The 24,832-nt window shown below is 44.8% G+C and overlaps 1 protein-coding gene across 1 annotated transcript in view; it reads right to left on the bottom strand.

Annotated features, from left to right (window-relative positions):
* The window catches only part of PGM2 (phosphoglucomutase 2), a 38,406-nt gene extending 13,975 nt beyond the window's left edge, over window positions 1-24,431 (bottom strand). Inside the window, exons 1-11 of the mRNA XM_072737893.1 lie at window positions 24,280-24,431; window positions 19,738-19,905; window positions 13,823-13,929; window positions 10,917-11,001; window positions 9,197-9,280; window positions 8,879-9,072; window positions 4,835-5,024; window positions 3,806-3,903; window positions 1,950-2,130; window positions 1,767-1,860; window positions 165-294 (exon numbers count right to left, since the gene is read on the bottom strand). Coding sequence (XP_072593994.1) covers window positions 165-294; window positions 1,767-1,860; window positions 1,950-2,130; window positions 3,806-3,903; window positions 4,835-5,024; window positions 8,879-9,072; window positions 9,197-9,280; window positions 10,917-11,001; window positions 13,823-13,929; window positions 19,738-19,905; window positions 24,280-24,369 — 1,421 coding nt within the window. The 5' untranslated portion in view covers window positions 24,370-24,431. The remainder of the gene's footprint in view (window positions 1-164; window positions 295-1,766; window positions 1,861-1,949; window positions 2,131-3,805; window positions 3,904-4,834; window positions 5,025-8,878; window positions 9,073-9,196; window positions 9,281-10,916; window positions 11,002-13,822; window positions 13,930-19,737; window positions 19,906-24,279) is intronic.
* Between the last annotated feature and the right edge of the window lie 401 nt (window positions 24,432-24,832).

Below are 24,832 nucleotides of genomic sequence, written 5' to 3' on the forward strand. Positions count from 1 at the left end.
ATAAGTGATAATTAGTATTGAATAGTTAAGCATTAAAAGAAAAGGTGATCTTTAGTTTTCAGAAGAACCCTCACCCAAAGTAAGGGCATTAGAAAGAATATTAGTGTCACACATAAAAACATAATAAAACTTTAAAAAATTAAACAGAGTTAATAGAAACTTACTCAACATAAATGGCCTTTAGCTGCTGAGACAAAGACAAATTCTTGGTTGCTAGAAAGCTAGCCAACTCGGCGCTGATGACAGCGGCGCTGACTCCATCTTTGTCCAGAACAAAAGGGCAGCACATATATCCTGCAGAAACACGTGTCATACATACGCTCTTAGGACTGGGTTCCTTTACCACCCTGTACATGCACATTATCTCCACGCAACTTGCCCATCGCAAAAGAGGTCGTATGGCATGAATATGTGAATGCTTCTCATTTACCACCTGTATATTCAGGAATCCAGCTCAAGGCCTAGGAGCGAGGCAGGCCTTCAAGCTATATTGGGTGAATCTAGGAGATTCTCCTCCTAGACAAACTGTTCATTCCCCAGGTCCAGCTCAAACCCCTCCGCTCACACAAGATGGTTCCTTCCCAGTTGTTCTAGTCAATGCTTATTCCATCTTCTCTGAATTCCAACAGTCCTTGTGAGTTACGTCCTTCACCTTGACACCCAGCCTGTGCTCTCTTGTGTGGCTGGTGATGAGCTCGATGCACACTGCTCTAGGCTGAGGTCAGTGTCATCTTTTTCTCTCAGGGTCACTATGTAATTGATGTGCAATAAATATTTGATAAACAAGTACAAGAAAAAAATGTTTAATAAAAAGCTATAGAAAGACTGCCAAATTGTGACAAAAGGGCAAAAGCTGAGCTATTGCACACTTCATTTGATTAATTAGTTAAATGATATGTGGGAGCATTTGTGCTGCAGGAAATACAGATGAATTTTTTTTTTTTAAGATTTATTTATTGGAGACAAGGGGAGGCACATGTGTGCACATGTGTGTGGGCACACACACACATCAGGGGGAGGCGCAGAGGGAGAGAATTTGCAAGCCAACTCCTTGCTGAGTGCAGAGCCCAATGTGGGGCTCGATCTCAGGACCCTGAGATCATGACCTGAGCGGAAACCAAGAGTCAGATGCTTAACCGACAGCCATCCAAGGGCCCCTGGAGGAATGTTCTTGTATAAGGTATGATAACTTTTACTAAATGGATAGCTAAAACATCCTCCACACAAACATCTAAATTTCAGGTTTCTATACTAGCTCCCCTTTCTCTTCACCTATACTGACAATTTAAGACAGTCTTTCTCAGTCATTCTGGCTGGACTTGGGGCTGTCCTTTCAGGTGACAGTCACTTTGATGAAAGCCCCACAACCGAGTCCTCTCCTTTCCTCTGGACAGACTTCGGTCTAAGCACTTTTGGGAGAGGAGCAAACCATATCTGACTTGGAGGTCAACACCACAGTTGAGGAACTACCACAACTGCCCAAAATATGGGGGTTCCGGAGCTATAAGCACCCGTGTGCAGAACATCACTGTTTTCATCAAGGGAATGGATTCACTTTCTTTTATTAATGGATTGGTTATTTGTGAGGTATTCTTTTTAGCTGAAAGAAAATTTGAGATGCCAAATTTAGGGTAGGGAAGTTCAACACCCTTTGAGCACCGGTGTGCTCCTGTTCTACTGTTAATTTTTTTTAACCCAAATCCAAATCCCATTTATTTGCGTTCTATATATTAGCTAATGCTATAATCACCATTATCACTTCTTACCGATAGCTTCTTCAAATGCAAATAAGACATTCTTCCCCTGGTCTATTAGCTGTTTGGCTCGGTTTCCCATCCACTTAAAGCCAGTTAGTGTTTCCTAAAAGGAATAACCCAAAAGAGAAGGAAATGCCTTAGACCTTCTACAGAGCAAAAGAGATTCAAGGGCAAGTCCCAGAAATACCTTACCTCAAAGTGAAAGCCTTCCTTTAAGGCAATGGCCCGCAAGATTTTGGAGGAGACGGTGCTGGACAGCATGTATAAGTCTTTGAGGGCACTGTGATCTTGGTTCTTTTCTTTCCAGGAGGTAAAAAGCCACCAGCCCAGGAGGGCCCCCAACTCATTGCCTGAAAACACTCTCCATTCACCGCTGAAAGAAAAAACAACCAATGCATTGCTGTGATCTTAAGAGAGACATTGGAAGTGACTGAGACATGACAATTAAGGCAAACAAGGCTCAAAGTGGTTCCTGCAAGTGTCCTTGTCTTTCTTGTTTAAATAACTGGTTGGAACCGTGACTGTCACTTCACAAACATTTGATTAGTAGCTCTGTCTCAACCAGTTTGCTTAGACAAACCTCCCATCTTTGAAGAGCGATGCTACATGAAGCTTTCAATTGTCTTTGGCAAAGGCTTTGGTTTTATTATATATGTATGTATTTATTTATTTATTAAGATTTTATTTAGTCATTCATGTGAGACACAGAGAGAAAGGCAGAGACATAGGCAGGGGGAGAAACCAGCTCCCTGCAGGGAGCCTGATGCGGGACTTGATCCCAGGACCCCAGCCAAAGGCAGACGCTCAACTGCTGAGCCACTCAGGTGTCCCAAGGCTTTGGTTTTAAAGATGATAGAAATATGCTTGCAAGATCCCACGCACCCTATCCTACCCCAGGATAACAGTCTGCATATCTCAATTTTCAGTATGGTCAGTATTGAGGTTTCAGGGAGGCAATAGCCTAGCCTGCCTCAAGAGCAAGTTCATACTAAAACGATGAGGATACCAAAGAACAGACATGGGATTCACTCTCCTCTTTGTAATCTGGGTGGCTAGGACATCTCATGTTTCAACATGTATCACTCTAGCTTAACTTTCTAGAAAGTGATTAGAATTGTACCTGTTTGGGGGCACTTGAGTGGCTCAGTTGGTTAAGCATCTGCCTTCAGTTCAGGTCATGATCTCCAAGTTCTGGAATCAAGCCCCACATCAGGCTCACTGCTCAGTGGGGGGTCTGCTTTTCCCTCTCCATCTGCCCCTCCCCCACTTTTATGCTGTCTCTCTCTCTCCCCCAAATAAAAAAAATCTTAAAAAAAAAAAAAAAGAATTGAATCTGTTCGACCATAATCTAAAACCCTAATCCTCTGTGGCAGTGGCTCAGTCAGTTGAGCATCCAACTCTTGATTTTGGCTCAGGTCATAATCTCAGTGATAAGACTGAAGCCTATGTGGGGCTCGAGCTGGCACGGAGTTGGCTTCAGCTTCTCTCTCTCCCTTTGTCCTTCAGCCCCTTGCTCGCTCTCTCTCAAAAAACTTAAAACATCACATGTGCTGTCTGACACCCAAAACTGTGTGGACCTTGCCTGCCTTTCATCTTTTCTCTCCACTTATGTCCTATTCCACTTATGGTCAAACTTGTCTTAAACACTGGGTACTCCACTGCTATTCCTCTCTGGTCCCCTCAACCTAAATCTGACGTTTCCTGGAAGCAAATACTGAACTGTAAAGCTAGCACCAAACACAGTACTTGCCAGCATTAGGGACTGAGTCATTAATTATAATAAAATCAATGATGAAATGAGACAAGATTAATAGTAATTTCAATTCCAAGTCCATCCTGGTCCGGTTTACTCTGCATTAATTATGCTGGCCCCCAGAACAGCGTTTTGCATATGTTAGAGGTTCAGTGACAGGAGGTTCAGGGATGACTTGTGGGACAATAAATGGTAAATATTTCCAAATAGGTCCAGTTGCCCCAGGAACATTTTACTGCTGAAGATGTCACCCCATTCTGTTTTCTATCAGAAAGGTAATCATGATCAACTGCACCTGTCTTGCTTTTCCGCCACAGCAAGTCTATCAGCATCCGGATCATTCGCTAAAACGATTTTGGCCTTGGTTTTGTCAGCCAAGGCAAAAGATAAAGTCTGAAAAAGAGTAGTAAAATAAAAGATTACTTCAGTCAAGAATTGATCATATTATAGTCTCTAAAACACATTCAATTCCTTAAGAACTAAAAGAACTTTCCCCAAACGAAGGCTGGATTTTATTTCTGGAGCTGGTCTTGGCCGGTCACCTGTTACTTCCTAATCCTGAGGTGATGTAATGGGAACATCCCACGTGACCCACACCTGCCCACGGGATTCACCCCACATCCGACAGCATGCATGTGGTGAGACTGGTATTTCTAGGCCTTGCCAAGTGATCAACCTCAAAAACAAACCAAAATAAATGGACTCTCTGAATATCACTGCTGTTGTTTTTTTAAAAGATTTTAAAAATTTATTTGAGAGAGAGTGAATGAGAAAGAAAGCACAAGCCAGAGGGGAGAGGCAGAGGGAAAGGGAGAAGCAGACTCCCTGCTAAGCAGGGACGAGGAACTCAGTCCCATGACCCTGAGATCATGACCTGAGTCAAATGCAGCCACTTAACCGACTGAGCCACCCAGGCGCCCTTCTCTTAATATCTTTGTTACCCTAACCTTTAAAAAGGTTAAAGAGACCATAATTTAAGTAGCATTATTTCCTATTAGAAAAATTAAGGAATAAAAATTAAGGAATAAAAATCATGTGATAAATATGCATTCTGTTTCTGTTCCTTTTTAACATCAAGAAAGCAAAATAAACTCAATTTAAATTTAATTCAATTTAAAACATTTCAGTATCAGCTCTCACATCCTGATGCTAAGATGTGTATTTTGCAAGTTCCTATAAGAAATGGATGACTAATACATATCTCTCAGATAATGAAGCTGGGTTTTTTGTTCAGCACAATGGAAACACATACAAAGTTATTATACTCGATAGTAAGAATTCTGGATATAATAGGTAAGTTCTAGAAGAAAAAAGAGTAGGTTACCAAGACACCTTTCCCCTCCTCAGGATTTGGGTATTTCACTGTTGGGAACTCAGGATCAGGATCTTTCTGTTCGGGAACAGCCTCGGGAGGAACAAAGTCAAAAGCCTTGAAGGCCGACTGCACAAAGTCATGGCCCACGCCGTGGACAGATGTATGCACAAACTTCACCTTAGTCTCCCGGTTCACACTCCTGGAATTAAACACACCACAGAAAAGGATAGAATATGGATAAAAGATGCAAATATGGCTTGCAAAACTAGAAGCTTTGCTATCAAGGGACCAGATTTGTAATAAAGGATGAAATCCATGTGATTAGAGTGTACAAGACAACCGACTATCTAACTCCATTTAAAAAAAGAAGCAAAACTTATTCATTCTTACCCAAATATGCACCCTCCCCCCAATGTATTCAGATTTTAAATTTTACTCTGTAGTTATCTGATTACTTTCAGAGTTTGTTTCATGAGATAGCTTTCACATCTAGAAGCAGATTAAGGAATGGTCCAGGGGATCCCTGGGTGGCTCAGAGGTTTAGTGCCTGCCTTTAGCCCAGGGCGCAATCCTGGAGTCCCGGGATCGAGTCCCACATTGGGCTCCCAGCATGGAGCCTGCTTCTCCCTCCTCCTGTGTCTCTGCCTCTCTCTCTCTCTCTCTCTCTATGTCTATAATAAATAAATCTTAAAATAAAAACCCTTTATTAAAAAAAAAAAAAAAAGAACGGTCCAGCTTCACATTCCAGGAGAGACTCCCAGCTGCCCGTGGTGCCTGCTCATGGCCATGCCTGAGTCCTGGCTCCCAATTCTCTACTAGCTTCAAAATGATTTTCAAAATGTCCCTTTTTACAAAATGTGATGGAACACCTCATACATGGATATATTAAAAAAAAAAGTTTTTATCTTTGTCAAGTAGCAATCCTGTTTGTCAAAATACCTGGGGTCGGGGAATTAAAACAGAATGACAATATATATCAAAAGTAAAAGTCAGAGGAAGGTAAAATAAGACTGAGAAAGATTCCAGGGTTCTAACCACTAGAATCTTGGGTTATTGTCTTAACCTAACCCGTTTCTTTGGAAGGTGGATGAATGCACAAGGTCTTCTCTTAAAATAGGAAATAAAGTGCATCTGGAAAAGTAAATATGTAAGACTAGTGAGAACAAATCTGGAAAAAAATCACTCAGATATTAAAGTGAAGTATAAAGTTATCACAACCAGGACGGTGTAGAACTAGATGTAAAAAGGCAGATTAAAGGAACAGAATAGAGAGAGAGAAGTTTTTTTTTTTTAAGATTTTATTTATTCATAAAGACACAGAGAGAGAGAGGCAGAGACACAGGCAGAGAGAGAAGCAGGCTCCATGCAGGGAGCCCGACATGGGACTCGATCCCGGGTCTCCGGGATCATGAAGTTTGAAATGGGAAATATATATGAGAAGGTGTAATGGCTTCATGGTTAATATGCTTTGAAGACAGATTCTGAATTTATTTATTATTTATTTATTTATTTATTTATTTATTTATTTATTTATGATAGTCACAGAGAGAGAGAGAGAGAGAGAGAGAGAGAGAGGCAGAGACACAGGCAGAGGGAGAAGCAGACTCCACGCAGGGAGCCTGACATGGGACTCGATCCTGGGTCTCCAGAATCGTGCCCTGGGCCAAAGGCAGGCGCTAAACCGCTGCGCCACCCAGGGATCCCCAGACTCTGAATTTAAATCCTAGAGTCCTGCCACTTATAAGCTGTATGACTATTGGTTATTGACTTAACTTCTCTGTGTCATAGTTTTCTCATGTCTCATCTATAAAATGGTAATACCAGAATCTACCCTTAGCATAACTGTGAGGATTAAAATGAGATTAAATTAATCAATACAAGTAAAGGCCTATATAGAAGCTGGAGCACTCAATCCATGTTAGGAATTATTTTATAAAGGTGATATTTCCAATTAGTCAAAAAAGGTAGATTCTTCAATTTAGTGTGGTTTTGCTATAACTGCAAAACTTAAAAAAAACGTTGCTTTCCTACTTCATGTCTCACACAAAATTAAAAACCACTATGACTGAGAAGATTTAAACATAACATGTAAATTTGCAAGTCCTAGGAAAAAAACAAGGGGGACTTTTATTTTATTTTATTATTTTTTTTCAAGGGTACTTTTAAAAAAATAATCTTGGTGTACAGAAAGTATAACACAAAACTCACAACTCATAAATTAAAAGACTGATAGACATCATCCATCTTTAATGAGTTCATCAAAAAGTTTAAATAATGGGCAGCCCGGGTGGTTCAGTGGTTTAGTGCTGCCTTCACCCCAGGACCCGGTCCTGGAGATGCGGGGATCGAGTCCTACGTCGGGCTCCCTGCATGGAGCCTGCTTCTCCCTCTGCCTGTGTCTCTGCCTCTCTCTCTCTCTCTCTCTCTCATGAATAAATAAATAAAATCTTAAAAAAAAGTTTAAATAAAAAAGCCCAAAGGTGACAACAGGAGGGAAAATAATACTTGAAATAAATGAAGAGTGGTTTCCTATATAAGCAAAGAGGTTTCACAAATGCAAAAAATGAATAAATACTTAAATATAGGTTAAGTAAATATGAAAAAAGCAGCTTATTCATACTTAAAGCATCCAGATAAAGTAAGATATTGCTTCCCTCTAACAAAATAAGAAACCTGGTAATACTCAGTAGGGGCCAGATGTGTGGATCATATAGTTATGACACACTTGACATATGACGTCATTGTATTTGATACTGTTTTGACTATGTTGGTGGGAACATCAGCTAGCATGACACGTGTGGAGAGCAATTTATTAATCATTGCCAACTCTGTGCATGCATGTACAGTGCTTCTGCCAGAAATGCGTCTTATGGATCCACATGCACGCACGCCCGTGCCAAGTACTCAAGGAATTGTGCATCAGGCACATTGCTGCTGGGCCTCAGTGGAGCAGCAAACAAGTAGAAACCCTGGTCTTCATGAAATTCAATCAGTGGGCCAGAAAGAAGGCGCAGTCGCATAGGTGTGCTTTGTTCGGTGTATACACCATTTACGAAATGGTCCCTGATGTTTAAAAATTAGGAGATTTCACGTAGAAAATGTAAGTTTCTCATCTCTCTTGGGGAGAATGAGTCAGGTGATCTGGCAAGTCTGGACTTCCACTTGCACCTGGTAACTACGCACCCCCTAGGACGGCCACTCCCTTCAGGTACAGCTAGGGTTTTGCACTCTACAATGGAGCCTCCACTCCCAGTGGTCCAACAATTACAGTATTAGAGACAACCTAGAAATTGGCTTCTTTGAAATCAGTGGTTTCTTGCTGGGGGACAGTCGGGGGTGGCGGGACCCACAGCATGCTAACTGGATGTATCCAAACGCGCGTCGCTGGGTTAAAGATATGGGTACAGCACACATTGCAGCAAGAGTCACAGCTAATAGGGACCGTGACTGGGATGTGTTACCACACAGAAGGTATCCATGGCAAATTAACTGGGGAAAGAGGGTATAGAACAAACGACCTGCACGCTACATTTCTATTTATGGTTCTGAAGCATATGACACATAATGTGCTAGCACATGCACAGAAAATTTCTGGAAAGATAAAAAAAAAAAATCAGTGTTTCCTTTTGCCACCTTTCAGCAAGCTTTTTTTTTTTTTACATACATATATGCGAACACTCTCATGTATGTGTGCATGTGTGTGTGATTCTACAACACAGGTCAGCAAACTATGGCCAATATGCCAGCCACCTGCTTTTGTCTCTAACAATTTTTTTGAACCTATGTTTGCGTTCATTCATTTATGTATCATCTATAGCTGCTTTCCTACTACCAGAGCAGAGTTGGGTAGTTGTAATATAGTGGCTCATAGAGCCAAAAATATTTATTACCTGTTCTTTCAAGGAAAATTGCTGACCCTGACCTATGGTCTCTCAAATCAGACACAGCTACCCTGTATGTAGTGACTGGAGAGAAAAGTTTAATGAAAACTGATAGAATTTGGCTGAATCACATTATTTTAACTCACTTGAAGTGAGTTTACAATCCATTTACCTGTGAAAACAGTATTTTTTAAGGTCTTCAAAGTAGCTCTTATTGATGGAAGCACTTGGGTCATGAAGGAGTGGACTGCCATTAATTAAAGAATCGTCCCAAGCTTGAGGCCACGGCTCTAGATTTTCTTCGATAGCTCGAGAAATCCCTTTATCATGAGGAGAGGTGATCTGAGCTCCGTTGTCCCAGTAGACCTGGGGAACGCAGGAACATACCCAGATGGCTTAGGGTGAATGCAAACAAAGCCTCCATGCCTACCCTGTAAATGTACAGGATGCCTGCGGAAGGACAGAGGTGTCAAGAGAAAAAGCAGAGTACCTTGTACCCATTATCCTGCTTTGGATTGTGGGAGGCAGTTATCATGATTCCAGCACAAAGTTTCAGATGTGACACTGTGTAGGGCTGTAAGGGCAGGAAAGAAGAGCGGTGGTAAGCAAAAAATCAGATATACTGAGCGTGTTTACTGTAGACCGTATCAATTCATTCTCTTTTAATAAACATAACAGATAAACATCATAAGGTGTCATGCCATAATTTTGCACCACACCCAAGGATACAATGACCTTTAGATGACTGCTCAAAATTCTGGGCCGTGCACCGATGAGACAGGTGATATTTTTCTTGGTGCCTTCCTCTCATTCTATCTTCCACTTGGGAGAACTAGAAATCTGCTCAAATACGAAGGTCTAATCCTCCATTTCACATTCTTTTTAAGCCTTCTGCTTGGGACAGAAGCTTATGGATTCTGTTTCTTCCCTCCAACGACTTTCCCTTCTTTCCCATTCACTTTTAGGAACAATGTAGGGCAAGGTTGAAGGAATGGAATGTTCCAAGAGCCTGCTCACCTATGTCCCACTCCAGGGTTAGAAATCCCTCTCTTGTGTTTCCACTCAGCTCCCATGGTTTGCAAGATACTTCCCCAGGTGGGGAGAGGGGTGGGCTTATCCTCCCTCCGGCCCTACGTGGGATTTACTACACACAGGGGGCTTGAGACTCTAACCATCTGCCCTCCTCCAAGAATCTCTGTGGTCATTTGTCCCTTTAGGACTTATTTTATATCCCCCAAAGAAAAGGGTAGAACTACTCCATAGCATGGGGAAAAGGATCATGAGACACTCATATAATTTATGTTTGATAGAAAAATAATAGCAGTAACACATAGTACAGAAGACCAAGGATGCTTGAATGCACTGCAGTTTTTCCATCAAACAATGAAAGCTGAGCTATGTTTGGACGTGACCTTGCATGTCTGCTGGGTTATTTACAACCTGGGAGGTGGTACATCTACCTGTCAGTGCCCTAGAGCCAGTAAGCACCAAACTACGGGGCTGGCCTGTGTATTTATCCCCTCTCTTCTCCACTTGACGTAAGGAATTGCACTCTACTCACGTTTTTGACTTAATTTCTGAAAACATATATTCTCAGCATCTGGCCCCATTCTTAAAAGTTCTATCTACTTAAAAACAACAGTTGTTATAGCTCCTATTGTCTTTTTCTTTAGGTTCTGCTACATTAAGGATTTCATCCAAAAAAAAAAAAAAAAAAAAAAAGTCTTGCTAAAATATGCCAAACATACTTCATGACCTGGTCATGAATAGTATGTAGAACAAAACATTTGTATGAAAAGCTGGTACGTCAACCTGTCAAAAATATTCAGGGTAAGGCATGGTTTGGGGCGAATTCAGATTTAGACCCCAGAAGTTTCCAACTGTGCCAGCAAGAAAAAGAAATATAAACCAAATGGAAACACAGTCAACAAACAAAAGACATTTTGCTAACTAGCTAAAATATTCTTTGAATGGAAATTTGAGCTTACAAGAAAATTAGCTCTGATGTATTGGGAGTTGAACACCAGAGAAATATTTTAAAGATGTGGGGAAAACATACCCAGAGAGGTGAGAGAATGCCTGATAAATGCCAAGGGGGCTCTTCTGTCATATAAATACCCAAATCCCAATAGCACTGAAGACCGTAAAATGCAGCCACCTGCCATCCCTGATCCTGTGATAGAAAATTATAAACAGAAAGGACTACTTACCACAAAGGGGGTTGGGGTTATACCAGAAAAGAGGTACACAGGAATCCCTTGAGTGATAAATGTGGTTGCAGCAAGGCGGGCAAATCTGGACATGTGGGGGGAGAAAGGAGAGTAGGGTTGTCAGGACTATGGATGATGGTGAAAAAGGAAATGAGTGCCTGACTCCTTCAGGTTCATTTTATTTCCACTGGCATAGAACATTCAAGTTGGGGGAATCTCAGGAGTCATCTTGTCACACCAGAAATTTTACAGAAATGGGACTAAAGCCAAGAAAAGCCAGACAAGTTGTCCCACTGTCAGTCAGTCAGTCAGTCACAGAGCGGGCTCCCTGCAGGGAGCCTGATGCAGAACCTGATCCCAGGACCTGGGGACCACAACCTGAGCCCAAGGCAGACACTCAACCGCTGAGCCACCCAGGCGTCCCTCCGGCTCACTTTAAAGGGGCTTTCTTAAAAGAAGCAAGGGAGACACTCAATATATACATTATACATACAAACTAAGTTACAAATTAGCACAGCAAAGATTCAATGTGTTCTCTGCATATGTTTCACAGTTACTGTTTATGTGTTTATGTTCCCCACCAGATACTTAAAATTGGAAGACCAAGGAATAAACAGTTCCTTGCATAAAAACTTTCAACTGCAATAATTTCTAACTCTTTAAGAAGATTCCATTTACTCATCACAAATATTTGACCTTCTAGGGGTTTAATATTTATGCTACTATCTCTAATTGTCTTGCAGGTTGTAGGTGACAGAGAGCAACCTTGAGCTCCACTCCACCCCCATCAAATTCTGAGATCTGTAGGACACCTGGGTGGCTCAGTGTTTGAGCGTCTGCCTTCAGCACAGGTTGTAATCCCAGGGTCCTAGGATCGAGATCCACTCAGTCTCCCCGCAGGGAGCCTGCTTCTCCCTCCGAACTATGTCTCTGCCTCTCTCTGTGTCTCTCATGAATAAATGAATAAAATCTTAAGAAAAAAAAAAAAGAACAAAACAAAAACAACACTTGAGACTTGAACCATAAACTCAAATAGCATTTACTTTAAGGAAACGCTATAGCTCCAAGGCCAGAGTAAGAAATATTCATACCTTCATTGACAATGTGAACACATCTGAAGGATGTGTCTAGCAGAAGCAGGAGAGTGAGCCTAAAAAGAAGCAATTTCAGAAGCTCAGCAGGCACATAAATGCACTGGGCATGCTCTGGCTGGACGATGTGCCTGCCCCTGGGGCCAGTAAAGCATGCTTTTGACGTAATTCTTATTGTAAATTCACTGAGAACTGACAAACTGACATTCTAGTTTATGCTACATCCCTCTCTTATAAATGCAGAGTGATAGTTTCTCTCTTGCTTTGTTGACAAAAGTTACAGTTTTGGGCTTGTAGCTTAAGAGCAAAAATCTTATTGGGGGCACCTGGGTGGCTCAGTGGGTTGAGCGTTCAACTCTTGATTTTGGCTCAGGTCCTGGGATTGAGCCCTGTGTCAGGCTCTGCACTCAACGCGGAGTCTGCTTGAGGTTCTCTCTCTCCCTGTGTCCCTCCCCCACCCCATCCCACTCACGCTTTACATCTAAATAAATAAATACATACATAAATAAAAATAAATAAAAATCTTAAAAAAAAAAGAGTGAAAATCTTATGTGATTCTGAGCTCAGTCTAGGAGCTAATGTCATCTAATCTTATGCCCTGGCCATATTCCCTTCCCTGGAGCTACACATTTGTTCCCATCAATGCTTCTCTCTTAGATTAGGAGTTCTTTAGGGGCAAAGAATAGGACTCTATGAACTCATCCTGCACTGTAAAGGCAATGAGACTTTTCATTAATGTTAAATATTTGTATATTCTTCCAATCTAAGAAACTCTTAAAATACGTCTACTCTGGAGTGACAAAGAATTCATCATAATAGGGGAAGTGCTCAAGTGAAAAAGAGGGTCCTGTAACAGGATTAAGAGCAGGGGGTGGCAACCTATAGTCCACTTGTAAATAAAATTTTACTGGAATGCCACACGCCCGTGCTCCTGCTCCGTGCCAGACTTGAGTAGCTGTGATAGACTGTACAGCCCGCAACGAGTAAGACGTTTACTAGTTACTCTTTGGAAATAAAGTTTGCTGACCACTGATGTCAGCTTCTTTATGCTGAAACTGTGGCGCCTTCTCTCACTTCATGATCTTGGATGACAGAGGTAAGAGTAGACACTTCATAAGCTGTTGTGCAAATTTAATGAGTAAATACCTGGGGCCTGGTTCATATCCAGCACCCAAGTAATTGTTGTTACTGTCCTCATCATTGTCCTCTGCATCATCGTCTGCCTGTGGCTACGTGAGAGTACCAATGGTTTGGAAATCATACAAGACTGTAGCTGAAAACAGGTGTTCAAGAATGGGAAGGAGCTCAGGTGGCTTACGAATAGTGGAAGAAAAAAATGACAAATGGAAGAAAACGAGGGAGAAATAATGTTGCCAATTTTTAAATAAAGATTTTATTTATTTATTCATGAGAGATAGAGAGAGAGAGAGAGAGAGAGAGAGAGAGAGAGAGGCAGAGACACAGGCAGAGGGAGAAGCAGGCCCCATGCAGGCAGCCCGATGTGGGATTCGATCCCGGGTCTCCAGGATCACACTCTGGGCTGAAGGCGGTGCTAAACCGCTGAGCCACCCAGGCTGCCCAATGTTGCCATTTTGAAAAAAAAAGTCTTTTAGGCAGACCTTAAATTCTAAATTATTTAAATAATTTCATTCCCTTAACCCAAGAGTAAAATCAGAATTCGTGAAAGTTGCAAACAGAGTGTACTCATCCTTTTTCTAGGTAAGCAATGTAGCTGGCAAATGTAGGTGAAGCAATTAAGAATTAAAACTATGAAACACACTACAAAAAAATGGGTTCTTAAGTATCTTTAAATACCTTCTGCTGTTGCCTCCACTGGGTGGATGAGCTCGGGCATCAAAGCTAATCACAACACCTCTTTGCTTCAGATCACTGAATTGTTTTTCCAGGTATCTGCAAAATCCCTAAAAAAATATCCCATGGATAATTAAACAAACTGAACAATAAGAAAATAACAGCTTTATTTACTTATTGTCTACCTATATATATAAGCACTGTGCTAGACACTTAGTTTTTTTTTTTTTAATTTTTATTTATTTATTTATTTATTTATGATAGTCACAGAGAGAGAGAGAGGCAGAGACACAGGCAGAGGGAGAAGCAGGCTCCATGCACCGGGAGCCTGACGTGGGATTCGATCCCGGGTCTCCAGGATCGCGCCCTGGGCCAAAGGCAGGCGCCAAACCGCTGTGCCACCCAGGGATCCCCTGTGCTAGACACTTAGTATCTATCATCAGTAACTCCCAGATCTTTACCAAGGAGTCCCATTTTTTTTTTTTAAGATTTATTTATTTATTCATTCAGAGAGAGCAAGGAGAGAGGCAGAGACACAGGCAGAGGGAGAAGCAGGCTCCATGCAGGAAGCCCGATGTGGGACTCAATCCTGGATCTCCAGGATCACACCCCGGGCTGTAGGCAGCGTTAAACTGCTGCGCCACCGGGGCTGCCCCAAGGAGTCCCATTTTTAAAAAAAATATTTTATTTATTTATAAATAAATAAACATTTATTTATTTATAAATGGGGCACAGGCAGAGGTAGAGTGAGAAGCAGGCTGCATGCAGGGAGCCTGACATGGGACTCGATCCTGAGACTCTAGGATCACACCCTGGGCTGAAGGCGGCGCTAACCACTGAACAACCCGGGCTGCCCAAGGAGTCCCATTTTACAGATGGGAAAGCTAAGGCTCAGAGGGGCTTGCCCACACACAGGAAGAGCAGAGCCTGGTTCCCACCTGGGTCTGGTTAGAGGTCGGATAGTGCAGGGGTTAAGAGCACATGAATCTGTGGGCTCACACTCCACTCTGGCACCTACCAGCAAATAACAAATCCCTTCATCACTTGGTGCCTCAATTTCCTGTTTTGTAAAACAGCAAAACAATAGTACCTACCTCAAAGGGCTGTTCTGAGGCTTAAGTAAAACTTGCGGAGTGCTGCCAATCGAACGCCAACTAAGTACTATTTATCTGCTGTTATGAGCATTATTTTTATTACTTTCCTTTGAAGCCATTATTCCTCCCTTCACACTAGTTCTAAAGTGTCTGAGTGAGGAAAAGGACGTGTTTCAGACACTGTTGCCTGTTCTGTTCAATCAGCCGATCAAAGAAACTTAATTTTTTAAAAAAGATTTTATTTATTTATTCATGAGAGAGAGAGAGATAGAGAGAGAGAGAGGGAAAGAGAGAGAGAGAGAGAGGCAGAGACACAGGCAGAGGGAGAAGCAGGGGGCCCGATCTGGGACTCGATCCTGGGACTCCAGGATCATGCCCTGGGCCGAAGGCAGATGCTCAACCACTGAGCCACCCAGGAGTCCCGAAACTTAATATGTTTTATAAGTTTTTTGAGAATTATCTGATCTAATCCCATTCAACCTGGGATCTTGTTTTCCAGCAGGCTGAGCTTTTATGGAGGACTTATTAGTCCAACTACACAGCTCAGCCAATTATACATGTAAAGACTGTGCAGAGTGTGGGCTATTACCACCTGCTGATGGAACACACAGTTCCTGTATCTCAGTGTGAACGGTAACCTCACATCAATCAGAATCATTAATTTCAGAAAAACAGTGAACTCTGAATTCAACAGGTTTATATCACTGGACAAAAGAGGTTTTTCTTACAGAACAAAGAGACCTCTGGCTGACTGGGTAATAATATTACTGACTTCACTTTGACTGAAGAATGTCCTTTTTTTTTTCCTCCTGCCCTTAAAGGAAGTCTTTAAAAAAATAAGTATGACTCTTATTTTTGGTAGAGGAGATCCTTCACAGCTTTGTTGCCAGAGCAATGTCAACCGAGAATGCCTTCTGAGGTTGAGTGATTCAGGGAAGCAAGGACACATGTGCACTGGTTTTGTGGGTTTTCTAGAAAGTCTCTGAATGCCTCTAAGGTTTACACCATGGACAGCAGCCTCTCCCCAGCCCCAGTGTTCGAGGACACAAAGAACACTCGGTCTACTTGGTCTTAGTCCCAAATCCTCACACCACCAAACTTCTCTAAAAACCTCTGGGGCCAGGAGAGACTGGAAGCCTTAAAAAATGGCTAAAGGAAGAGGGGATGTTTGCTCTGGAGAAAAGACTCAGTGTGGGCTGAGGAAGGTTTACAGAATTGGAATGTTATTACAGGACACAAAAAATGAACTTTGGCTTCAAAAGCTCAAGCTATGACCAATATGTAAAAGCTGAAGAAGGAAGAGAATCTTAAGCAGGTTCCATGCCCAGCGTGGAGCCCAACACGGGGCTCGATCTCACCACCCTGAGATCATGAGCTGAGCAGAAATCAAGAGTCAAGAGTCACCTAGGTGCCCCCAAACCCTTCTTTAATGAGAACAACCCAAAGACAGAATGGCTATTTCAGGAGACAGTGAGTGTTCCACCCTCGACGTGCCGTGGCCTGGTGAAGTAACCTTAGAGGAAATCATAACCTCTAGCAACGAGGCAAACAATACAGAAATTTCCCTCCAGTCTCTATCCTGTTTCCCATGGGGATGTTTATGATTCACATATATCCGCTTCTTAAGTCCAACCAGATGAATTTTGGGGCACCCTTAGGAGAAGAGTCCACCCTGGAGAAGACCAGCACAGCTGCCTAGACCCCAGAGAAAGCCAGCTCGCTCTTCTCAGGTGACAGCACCCAAGGAAGCCACCCATGGAAGCCTGGATGGTTTGTCTTGGGAGACTCTTTCTCTGGTTTTTAAACCACTCCTAAGACTTCAAAAATGTACCTGCCGATCTCATAGAACTGCCCTAACTCTTAAGATCCGTGTCTCCTACTGTGAGTGTCCCAGCGTAGGCTGCATAATCACTTGGAAGTCGTGGGGGCTATACAGGAAATTATCACAAGGAGTGGCTGGTTGGAATCAGCTGACCTTTAAAGGACCAACTCATTTTAGTTTTATAGGATTCTTAACTATCACAAGGTCTACTCCCAGAAGAGGCCAATTCCCCTAGGGGAGAAGATATTCGAGATAGGGCCTAAGACCCTTCCACGGATAGATTTTCTTTTCTTTTCTTTTCTTTCTTTTTTCTTTTCTTTTCTTTCTCTCTCTCTCTCTCTCTCTCTCTCTCTTTCTTGATTTTATTTATTCACGAGAGACACAGAGACATACATAGGTGGAGGGAGAAGCATGTTCCCTGTGGGGGAGCCTGATGTGGGACTCGATCCTGGGACTCAGGACCACACCCTGAGTGGAAGGCAGCCGCTCAACTGTTGAGCCACCCAGGCGTTCCCTGCGGATAGATTTCAGCACACCTACAAACTGGATGCGGATGAAGATAGGAGAAAAGGTTCTGGGTTCATCTAGAATCCCTTAGAATCCACTAACAATTAAGCCAAATAGGAGATGTCACCCACTGGATTTTCCAAAGATAGCCAGGCGAATATACCTAATTCCCTGATGAGGACAGTGACATTTGTCTATTGAGAGGTGGGTGTCTATGTGCCCTCTCCTTGAACAGGAACGATTTTATTGAGTCATTTTACTGCACAGAATACAATGGAAGTAAGTGAATTCGTGTGACTTTCAAGGTTAGGTCATAAAAGTCAATACAGCTTCCACCTGCACACACTCTCTGGCCGCTCTCACTGGCCGCTCTCCCAGCCATACTGTAAGGAAGCCCAGGCCACATGGAGTGTCCCAGCTCCAGCTAAGATCTCCAGCCAAAAGGCAGCAGTAACTGCAGACATGCCTGTGAATAAGCTTTCAGGTGATTCCAGCTGGCTCAGGTGATGCCAAGTCCTGCAGAGATGAGCTGTCGCCACTGAACTCTACCTATAGATTTGTGAGCAAAATAAATGTGTGTGTGTGTTTTTAAACCATATGTTTTGGGTGATGTGTTATACAGCCCTAGTACCTGGAGCAGAGGGTGACCTTACGCAGTGGCACAATTCCATGCTATCCAAAGACGAGAACAGGTTTCCCGGGCTCACTCCACTCTAAGCCTTCCCTCCAAAAAGATCTCAGGGAGCCCTATTGCTGAACAGGAATTTATAGCCAAGGTTCCCATGGCAACCCCATACCCTTATGCAAGACTTCCTTATTAGGGTTTCACTGGAACATGCCCGAGTCTGTCTTTTATGCCAGGATCTACATGTAAGGTACACATAATTATCATTAGTCAATTTTTCTAGACTATTCCCCCAATTAAAGTGGCCTTCATTTTAAACAAGCCTAAGTAGTTGAAGAAACAGAATAACCTATTCATTTCCTCCATAAACAAAACTCCAGATCCTCCATGGCAGAAAGGTTTCACCTCTATTCCTAGAAGTTGGGTGTAGACTGACAGTAAAATTCTCAAATGAAGGCAAAGGAACTCAGCAATAATTTCCACCTGTACTATACAGTAAGATGAAATAGCATCAGCTCCTGGTCATTCTGGCAGTTGGAAAAGCTTTTCTCTCTTTCTTTCTTTGTTTCTTTGTTTCTTTGTTTGTTTCTTTCTTTCTTTCCTTCCTTCTTTCTTTCTTCTTTTTCTTCCTTCCTTCCTTCCTTTTCTTTCCTTTTTTTTTTCTTTCTTTTTTTTTTTTTTTTAAGATTTTATTTATTGATTCATAAGAGACACAGAAAGAGAGGCAGAGACACAGGGAGAGGGAGGAGAAGCAGGCTCCATGCAGGGAGTCCGATGTGGGATTCAATCCTGGGAAACAGGATCATGCCCTAGGCCGAAGGCAGACGCTCAACTGCTGAGCCACCCAGGTGTCCCTAGAAAAGCTTTTCAATGCTTGCATCTGTACCACCATTGCAAAATTCTAAGACCATAAAAGGTGTCAGCTTAGCTGGTGGATTTGCACTGGAATGACAGTTTCATGAGGGAATCTGTTTTAGTTATTGCATCTTCAAAGCCTGGCACTTGGTAGGCATTCAATAAATCTCTGTAGAAAGAAGGGAAGAAAGGGAGAGAGGGAGGAAGGAAGAAACGAAGGAGAAGGAAGGAAGGAAGGAAGGAAGGAAGGAAGGAAGGAAGGAAGACAAGCTCTATGAATTTTGAAACAAGTACCATTTTTACCCACTGCACAAGTCTTACTTTACCGAGTAAATGTGTGACTCCCTGTGCCTTGGCAAACCCACAAGACCTGGGTATAATTAATATAATTAAAACAATTTAGATCCCTCAAATACAAAAGGAGCCCAGGGTTATATTAATTAGACAAGGATGCCATTAGATGGAGGAGGCTTTAATGCCCAGGTACCCTATAGAAGCAAACCAAAACCCAAGCCTGTAAATGCTGGCAGGTTAAGAAATTAAAACCTAAGGACAGGGGATCCCTGGGTGGCTCAGCGGTTGAGCCGCTGCCTTTGGCCAGAGCGTAATCCTGGGATCCCGGGATCGAATCCTGCATTGGGCTCCCTGCATAGGACCTGCTTCTCCCTCTGTCTCTGTCTCTGCCTCTCTGTGTGTCTCTCACGAATAAATAAATAAAATCTTTAAAAAAATAAATAAATAAAACCTAAGGACAGCCAGTGAGACTTTCCCAAATAAGGCAACTGCTTGAGCTATAGCCGATCTATTAATTTCCTTGCTTCACTTCTGCCTCTTTCCTGTAAGTCCTTCTCCCAGCTCCTGGGAGTGGGGTGCTCCTAACTACTTCCAGTTGGGCACTGCCCGATTCAAACAGGTTTTTGCTCAAATAAATGCTTACAATTTTTAACATTCCTCAGTTTACCCTGTAATGCTGGGAGTATGTTAAGAATAACCAAGAAATATAAAAGTGTGGTACCTGTGTAGTCTGGATGATGGTCAAGTCATTCATATGAGAAATTCCTGTTCCCATAGCAGCTCGAAGGCCAGCTGTCCCGAACTCCATTCGAGCTCCAAAGCATTTTTCTAGTTCTTCTTTGTTACCGTCTGCAATTAGTTGTTTCACTGACTCCGAAGTTAAAGGATTCTGTGAAACAGAAATGTATACAACAGATACAGCCAGCTGAATAACAGAATAAAAAAATCTGAAATATAAAAAAAAAGACTCACAATAATTTAACCTATAGGGGAAAAGTGTATATATTTGAAAAGCCCTATACATATGGCTTTTCAGTTTTCTGATGATGTTGAAATTTGAAATATGAGGTACAGTGTTTTTTTTTTTTTTTTAATTGAAGTATAGCCAATACACAATCTTACAGTAGTTTCAGGTGATTCAATTTTTTAATTACAACCCATGATATTGTGATACAATATGAAATATATATTTCGTCTTTGTCCCTGGCTCCCAGAACAGAGCTTCTAAAACCATTGGAATTTCCAGAGTGGGAAGGGTAAGAACATCTTCTGCTGTTTATAACAAACCCCTTGGAGCCAAACCTGAGTTTATGCTAATAGGGGTGGAACACAGGGCTGGTTGCCAGGAGACTTAGTTCCTGATTTGATACCTGGAGGTTGAGTTCACTCACCTGTAGCCAGTGATTCAGTCCCACCTGGGGAAACAGAACCCCCCACAAAAACCCTCAACTGGAGTCAGAGACCTTCCAAGTGGTGATCACTTGGGTGTTTGGGGGTATAGATACATAGAGCAAGGAAGCTCTGTACCCCTTCCCACATACCTTTCCCTAAGCAGCCCTTTCATTTGGCTGTTCCTGAGTCCTATCCTTTATTTAAAAAAAATTTTTTAAAGACTTTATTTATTTATGAGAGACAGAGAGAGAGAGAGAGAGGCAGAGACACAGGCAGAGGGAGAAGCAGGCTCCATGCAGGCAGCCCGATGCAGGGACTTGATCCCAGGACTCCAGGGTCACACCCCGGACTAAAGGCCAGACGCTCAACTACTGAGCCACCCAGGTGCCCTGAGATTATACAATTTATATCAAAACCTTACTCTTGTGGTGATTCTAATGTGTGCGATTCTTTCATATACCTGGTCAAATGTGAAGTTTGCAGTGACCCCAAGAGGCAAATAACAAAACCCTCAATTTACAGATGGAGAAGCCTGAGAGATGGACACTAATCTAGTGCTTTCTCTATCACATTAGCTGTTTCAAATAGACACTCATACGAATCATTGCCCTATTTTCTTTGTACAAGAGTTGCAGAAAATGTTAAGAATGGAGGAAAATGATAATCACCTTAATTCCACATCAGGCTTTTAAACTAAGAATTCAGAGGAACAAGGGAGTAAGCACTTTATCTTCTAGTCGCTATCCAACTACTGAACATGCAGCCAAGATATCCCACATAATTAAACTTTGAAATGCTATTGCAATAAAACCTTGGCTTTCTGGAACGAAGCCCACTTTTCCAGATTGTTCCACCTTGGAAACCGGTAAAACCCCACTTTTCTGGTTAAAAGCAATAGCTACTGATCACAGAGCACAATCTGACCGATCAGATTGTCAGGTGCCCTCAAGGAAGGGCTTGATCTGCAACACATAAATATTTGCTGAGTGAACAAGGAAACCCGGACTTCAAGGTCACACCCAATATCTGGTGATTCTCCTGTACACAGAGTAGATGTGGCAAACGCCAACTGGCCTTTGATAGCCATAAAAGACCAAATAGCCTGAAAGAAGCCAAAGAAGCCAGATTAGAAGGCTAAGTCAGGAGGGTGGCAGAGACCAGGATCAGCCATAAGAGGGACCAAGGCTGACAGCAGAGACACAGGGGATGGAGGCACAGTGGCAATGCCGAGGGGACCTCCCTTGTCGCCCTGGGGGAAGCAGACCAGATGGCTGCAGTGGCTGGCAAGATGCTCCCCACTTGGCATTTGCCTCCAACCGAGGAAGACAAAGAGGAAAGTGCAAGAGGAGTGGTAGAAATTAAAAAAATAAAAAGGAACTGAGTGGTTCCGTCAGTTAGGCCAACTTGATTTCTGCTCAGGTCATGACCTTGAGGTCCTGGAGTCGGACCTGTACAATGGGCTCTGCGCTCAGTGTGGTCTGCTTGGGATTCTCTCTCAAATAAATAAAATCTTTTTTTTTTTTATATAAATAAAATCTTTTAAACAATATGTAAATAAATAAAAAGGATAATATCCCTTCACCTCTACCTAGGGAGGTCCTCTCTCTCCATAAACAGATACAACATTTTGTGGAAATTAGGTTTTTATTTCTTCAAAGAGAAAGTCTCATGGGAAAATGCATGATCAATGATGCCTTTATTTTATTTTTTAAAGATTTTACTTATTCATGACAGAGAGAGAGAGAGAGAGAGAGGCAGAGACACAGGCAGAGGGAGAAGCAAGCTCCATGCAGGGAGCCTGATGTGGGACTTGATCCCAGATCTCCAGGATCACGCCCTGGGCTAAAGGCGGAGTTAAACTGCTGGGCCACCTGGGCTGCCCTCAGTGATGACTTTAAAAGGCTCCTGAGGGCCCTGGGGTGGCTCAGTGGGTTAACCATCTGACCTGATTTCAGCTCAGGTCATGATCTCAGGTTGTGAGATTGAGCCCAGTGACTGAGCTCTGGGCTGGGCATGGAGCCTGCTTACTATTGTTTTTCTCTCTCTCTCTCTCTGCCCCTCCCTTCCTTTAAAAAAACAAAAAACAAAGACGGATTCTACCCACTTCCAGTTACTAAGTTATCAGAAAAGGAAATATTTTCCTTCCCTAAAGAATTACAAGACTCCCTTTCCAGGAAAAGGAAAACCACCCAAAGGGTTGCCTGGAGCATCCTGTGTGGGATGTGCTCACTTTTCTCGTACAGAGGCCAGAGGTAAAGAGGAAGCCCTGGCCTCTGCTGACAGCTTGCAATCTCTCTTCCTTCGCCCTACAAGTGTGAGCAGTGTGCTGCGTCAGGCCCTAAAAACCGATGGGGGAGTAGAGAGGAACAGCTGTGGAACTTGCCTGTGCCCAGGGCAAAATGAAAATGTGAGACTCCTTGTTCAACAAGTTTTAAAAATTTCAATGCAGGACGGCAGAGGATTAAACCCAAGTGCTGGGCCCTCCTGGAACAGGGGCTGTACCACCCAACATACATCCCGCCTTTGAAGTCAGCCCTGGGGCCAGACATTAAGCAAAAATAAACCTACAAACAAGTTTTTGTTTTGTTTCCTTTTGTTGACCAATCTAGAGATGGTTTTAGGGAGCCCTAATTTACCTCTGGTCGGTGGCCAGGGCAGGCCTGTCGACGTAAAACACATCTAAGTTCAGACCCAAAACAGGAGTAACAGCATGAGAAACTAGTTCAGGGGTAGAGCCAAGGAACATTCTGGGAAAACAAACCGCATGCGCCAAAGGAGCAAGTAGGAGAGCAAGTAGACATGGGGGGGGGGGGGGGTGCTGTCTGGAGTGGGGTCCCTGATTCTCTCTCTCTGCTCTAGCACCCAGGAGAGTAAACAGGAGAAAAGCTAGTGGTGCTGTGTTCAAGGAGCCCTTCTACCTTTCCAGGAAAGGCGGGGGCTGGAAGGAGATGCCCGAAGCAGGGCAGGCCCAATCAGGAGGGCCTATGCTCGCAGTGGAGCACCCGGGAGGGGTGGACGGGCGTAGTGGTCTGCAAAGTTCCCAGGAGCAAAGGCGACGGGATGGGGGGGGGGGGGAAGGGCTCCGGATCCGGGCTCCGGCGCTGCACGGCGGGCTGCGGGGGTGACACGGGCCTGCCCGGCCAGGTCGCCGGCGGCTCCGCCTCGCTCCCCGCGCCCCAGCTGGCAGCCGGTCCCGAGCAAACCTGGGATCTGCCACCCGCAGGCCCAGCGCAAGGGGCCCGGCCACCCCTGTTTGATGGGAAAAGCAACTCCGTTCTTCTGGGTTGCTGCCAAGCCACGTCACGGCCTCCTAACCCCGCTCACGCCGGGGGATTCCCGCCCAAGGTCTCGCCTCGCCGTTCCCGGGCACCTTAAACACGGCCACTTGGAGCCCGGCCCCGCGGAAGGTTAGGACCGCCCCACACCGCGTCCCGGGCCCCCACACCCCGTCCCGGGCCCCCACACCGCGTCCCGGGCCCCCACACCCCGTCCCGGGCCCCCACACCCCGTCCCGGGCCCCACACCCCGTCCCGGGCCCCCACACCGCGTCCCGGGCCCCCACACCCCGTCCCGGGCGCCCCCTGCACCCCCCCCCGGGACTCGACTGCAGCTCGCGCCTCTGCTTCCCCGCGCGGTGGACGGAAATCAGGATTCCCGGGCGGGTCCCACGTCCCCCCGCGGCGGCCCCGAGGCGGGGGCTCGGCCCGGTCCGCACGTCCGTGAGGCCGGAGCTTCTCGGGTCCTCCACGGGCCGAGCGCCCGGCGGCCGCGAGCGGCGCGGGGGGGAGCGAGGGCCCCCGCACTCCGCGGGAAAGGGAAAGGACCCACGCCTCCCCCGGCCTACCCCGGCCTCCCCCTCGTCGCCCCTCACCTTGTCCCATCGCAGCCACCGCGCCGTCTCCTGGTCCAGCCGGGGGTCCATGCTCGGGCCCCCCGGAGCCGCCGCGACCGCCGCTGCCATCCCCGCGCTGCCGGCAGCACAGCTGGGGAGGCGGCGGGACGGCCCTTCCGGCCAGACAGGGGCGGGGCGGGGCCTGGAGGGGCCGGGGGCGGGGCCTGGAGGGGCCAGGGGCGGGGCCTGGAGGGACCGGGGGCGGGGCCGGGAGGGGCCAGGGGCGGGGCGGAGAGAGGCGGGGGCGGGACCGGCCCTTCCGGCCAGACAGGGAGCGGGCGGGGCGGAGAGCGGCGGGGGCGGGGCCGGGAGGGGCAGGGGCGGGGCTAGAGCGGCGGGGCGGGGCCGGGAGAACCCGCGGCAGAGAAGGCGGTGTCCGGGAGGGCGGTGACAAGCTCCACCTCCTTGCAGTGTACCCTAATACCTGCAGGGGGCCTGGATCTGGGGACTGGGGCGGATGCACCCAACCGGCAGGGGGAAGGGGCGGGAGCAGTGGAGGGGCGCAGGAGGCAGGCTCGGGGAGGAGAGGAGG

This window comes from Vulpes vulpes, chromosome 14, assembly GCF_048418805.1.
Source record: "Vulpes vulpes isolate BD-2025 chromosome 14, VulVul3, whole genome shotgun sequence".
Lineage (NCBI taxonomy): Eukaryota > Metazoa > Chordata > Mammalia > Carnivora > Canidae > Vulpes > Vulpes vulpes.